Raw genomic sequence first — 4,644 nt, forward strand, 5'->3', positions numbered from 1 at the left:
CTTTTGTTGTTTAAGTGCACAAGTTATAAATAACAGGAAGTCACATAAATTAATATTGAAATAAACTTCTAGGGGAGTTTGGTCACATCCCCGAAAATGTCGTCATACGCAGTTTTCTTATTATGAATTGCTCAAAAGTACACTAAGAGTTTATTATTGGGTATGGATTCCTATGCAATTTGAATCTTGAGAATGAGCCATTACTCAAGAAGTTTGTCACAACATTTGTGTGACTCCTAGTTTCATATATATTTTTAAATTTGAACACTTCAACAAATTTTTTTTTTTTTAAAAATCCAAAAAACTGTAGCTTGGAGAGGGAAAGATTGCAGAATTGAAATCAGCAATAGGAAAGTATCTAAAATCTGTTGAAAAATCTCCCACCACAAAAACAAAAATTGTTCCATAGTGTAAATAATGTCAATTTCTTACAATTAGAAAGGCAGATAATCAGATAAAAATAACATTAAAAAATATAGTGTATTATAACAGAAAAATTAATATCATTTAATAATAAAAAAATATAATAATTGTTAATAAAATCATCAATCTAAAGGGAAAGAAAGTTTATCTGCCAGTGTTCTTGAAAAAAGAGGGAAAAAAAAAAAGAATTGCTTGTTTTGATTGTACACATGGTGCATAGTCAGTCTTTTAATCAAAAAATAAGCACCTGTTAAGTACTTTTCAAGCACTCAAAAAATATTTTTAATCACCTTCCCAAAAAATCCTAATTAGGATCTGTGCAGTAATAAAAATTATCTTTTCAATCATTTAAAGTATTTAATTTATAAACATAAAATCAATAAAATTCAAAAATATTTTAAAAAACTTGACATGATCATGATAATATAATTAGTTTCTGATAAATATTGTTGAGAGAATAATGCATTTTTTGCAATTTAGAACAACAATCGACATGCCAAAGAAATTTTTTTTTTATAAAAGGTAGAAAATTAAACTTTTTACAAACCTCAAATAAAAAAAGCACCTTTAAATGCTTTTAAAAAACATAAATCAAAAATAAGCACCTTTAAGCACTTTTTAAAAACACTACGTACCATGTGTACAAAAGTTTCTGGTAAACAAATATTCGTATAGGATTTAGTACTGTACATTAAAGTTTTAAGTCCTGAACTTGATGTAAAATTCATAAGATTTCAATGAGTATCAAAAACTACTATAGAAAATAAAAAAGTTAATAACACTGTAAAAAATGGGATAACATATGGATTGAAATTAATTATATAAAAGAATAAGTTAAATAGAAAGTTATACATGTCATTACAATCCTGCAATATATTAAAATATATTTAGAATTGAAAATACTCAAACGAAATCCAATAATGAAAGCATTGAAACACCCAAGAGAAAATTCTAATAAATCGAAGGATATTTATTAAAACAATAATTGATTTATATTTTTTTTTCAAAAATTCATCACGTACAGTGGAAAATTTCATAAATAACTAAAATACATAATTACTTCAAAAGTGAGATTAGATAAATTTGAGAAGCAACAGCATATTTCTATATTTATTTTTCAATGCCAAAAAATGGCAACATTTGTGCAGACAATGCCAGTACAACAACATTTTAAACATGCAATTTGAGAATACAGAAAACATAAATAAGATAAAACTTATTCAGAACAATCTAGACATTTGCAGAGGGAGAAACAACAATTAGGGAATGTCTAAAAATGTAACCAAAACTTGAATCTACAATTCTTAAGTCTATGAGAAGTCGAAGCATTCACTACCACATGTGTGTCTCTCTAATTTCACCTATAATTTGGTTGGCCCTTTGGAGTGCTTTCAGCATGTCAGCCGTTTCTTGTCTGCGGACAGCAATGTGATCAGACTCCTGCAATAAAGTTGTGAAATGATCATGCTTGTAAAGATGAGTAACCAATTCACTTTGAAGATTGTCTCTCACAAAGTTAACGAGAAAGTGCATGATGGCTTTCGGAACAGCATCTTGAATATTTTTGCGCACAATCATAAAATAAGAATAAATTAGTCTTTCAATAACTTCACAGTCCTTTTTCTCTTTGGGTGATAACTGACGATGGGTGTTGTTGGGAACCTCGGGAAGAAGATTTACCGCTTTCACAGGACTGAACGGAATACCGGGGGAGGCATTCCTTTCCATGTTGGTTGTCTTTTCTGTCGCTCCGGTATTTTCCTTGTTACCATACTTCAGTTGGTCCGTCCAGGTACCAGCCGTGGCATAACCTTGAAGAAGCAAGTTTGAATCACTTCCACTTAGTTTACTAGATGAGTGTAACGTTGACTCGGCATACTGCGTTATCTTCCTGGAACTTATCAACTTGTTGTCAATTTTCTCTGCGGGACCATCTGGATTATTATGGAACTTTAACTGAGGATTATTTATTATTTTAGGTTCCATAGCCTTATTAATATTAGAACTCTTTTCATCTGAATGTTTGACTAGAGTGTCGACGAGAGCAGCATCGTGGTGAAAATCTGGATGCTTAGTGTTGATATAGGCTAGTTCAATGGCAACGAGATTCTCAACCATGGAGTTTGTAGCTGGCAACCTCCTTCTGAGAAGCTGAGTGACTACATCGACGATCTTCTCGTGCAGCTTTGGAAAGCGAATTATTTCCTGTTGGACCTCTGTACCACAGTGCTGAATGATTCGTTGCATTTCTTCGTGCACCAATTCTACGCAACGGAGACTGGGGTCTTCGAGACGCCGGATCTGGCGCTTCACTAGCAACTCAAATGATACTTCAGGAACAAATAAGGCCGGCCTCGTACCAGTAGCATTTCTAATGGCAGTAAGGATATCATACGTAGAGAGTCCTCCCAAAGGATGGATTTCGTTCAAGGTTCGGCCAAATGTTTCGTGGAAAATGTAGCAAATTCTAGCACCGCCACACAGTTCAGAGGTCTCGATGTTACGAGCAGTACCTTCCACGGTCGAGCAATAAGAAGATGCAAACTTTGTAATGATTTGCAACAAAGTTTGGCCTTGGTCCTCAACAGCTTCTCCGTAGGAGTGCAACATGGATTGAAATTGAGAAATCATGACATTGACTCTAGTTTTGAGATCAGGCAGGCAATCTCGTATATGATGCATCAGAAGTCTATTCAGAGTCTTTGCTAAGAATGCGGTACCATTTCTATTAGCTAATGTAGGGTATTTTCGTTGGAGGTATGAAGCCTCGTCTTTAATAGCATCAGTGATGCTTTTATTATTAATAATATCCTGTTGAGATCGATTGACTACTCCTATTATTCCGAGTTTAACAGGAATAACTCGCCCACACAGCACATCCACTGCATCAGTACCTGCATCCATGAGATCCAGTTTAGTGATAACTGCTAACGTTCTTCTACCATCAGGGTCACGTTCTCTCGCCAACTTCAACGACTCTGATGTAGCAAAATCAGTGTTAGCAGGATGAACTGCTAATATGATGGCATTTGGATTACTTATGTGCTGGATGATCAATTCACGAATTTGGAGTTCAATATTTTCAGGCTGGTCACCAACAGGTACTTTCGTAATTCCAGGGAGATCAACGAGAGTCAAGTTAACAACCCTAGGTGAGTAAATCTTTAAGTTAATTGGCTCCTGACAAATCCCCTTGTTGGATCCACTCATTCTATCAGTCTCACTTTCAATTTCTTTTCGAATGTCATCAAAATTAGAATAAATTTTGTTCTTAGTATGCAAAAACTTGCCCCATTCTTCAAGATTCAACGTACCTTCTTCGGCTGAACGACAAGTAGTATCACCTTTAGGGGCATAAACTAACTGAAGAATTAAAGGCCGCCTTGTAACAATACCAGCACCTCTCGGTAAGAAATCTTTACCAACCAAGCTTTCAAGAACTGAGCTTTTACCGGAACTTTGAGTGCCGACAACTACGATTTGAGGTAATTGTATAGAATCAGTGCCAACGGTATTAAAAACATCGTGCAGTTTGTTCATTACAGGTATTAAGGCCTCCATTTTGATGACTCTTACAAACTAGTCACGCAATTAATACTGATGCAATTATAAAATTCGTTTCACAATTCTTTGTTTAATTACCGATACGAGTCTTCATGATTCGTCTAGAGGTCAAAGTTCTGCTGAAGAATAAATATAATTCGAATATTTAAATAATTCAGAGCTTTTAAATTTCGATTAGTTTTCTAAAAAGAAAAATAATTTCAATGTAGAAAATTTATATTAAACGGTAAAGGAGGCCGCTATAAAAGCTAGCTGGTTATTAGAAAAGATAAAAATGATAAAAACAAAACAGCAACTAGGAATTCCAACTGTTGCCAGACGCTTAAACATAAAAAATTTGAATAATGCAATATAGAGAATAAGCACAGTCTTAACTATTCGCGATCGCAACGAACTATAGGGGGCGTTGTTGTATGAGACGCTTACCTGCGATTTCTATATGAACCGTCATTCAGTTACTCTGGAGACGTCGTTAATGTAGCGTGTAGCATTGCAACGCTCCTTCTTTAATGTGGCTTATTAAATTTAAAAAAGAAAAATGCTTGATCTTCTTTTTTGTACAACCGAAAACAAAATGGTATCTCTTTTTATTAGAGAAGGAACATCCAAAACACATCGGAAAAATATTTGTACATTAACAGAAAAAAATATGTATAT

The 4,644-nt window shown here is 34.0% G+C and overlaps 1 protein-coding gene across 1 annotated transcript; it reads right to left on the bottom strand.

The window, feature by feature from the left end:
- Positions 1-1,372: 1,372 nt before the first annotated feature.
- On the bottom strand, positions 1,373-4,312 carry Drp1 (dynamin related protein 1). Its single transcript, XM_016060772.5, has one exon. It carries the CDS (start codon positions 3,982-3,984, stop codon positions 1,756-1,758), a length of 2,229 nt encoding a protein of 742 aa, XP_015916258.1. The 5' UTR covers positions 3,985-4,312; the 3' UTR covers positions 1,373-1,755.
- Between the last annotated feature and the right edge of the window lie 332 nt (positions 4,313-4,644).

This window comes from Parasteatoda tepidariorum, chromosome 8 (genome assembly GCF_982258835.1).
Source record: "Parasteatoda tepidariorum strain Cologne lab strain chromosome 8, Ptep-v5.0, whole genome shotgun sequence".
In the NCBI taxonomy this organism is placed as follows: Eukaryota; Metazoa; Arthropoda; class Arachnida; order Araneae; family Theridiidae; genus Parasteatoda; species Parasteatoda tepidariorum.

Bases quoted from the DNA above. Each gene is read 5' to 3' on its own strand.
- Drp1 (XM_016060772.5), bottom strand. From the start codon at position 3,984: ATGGAGGCCTTAATACCTGTAATGAACAAACTGCACGATGTTTTTAAT.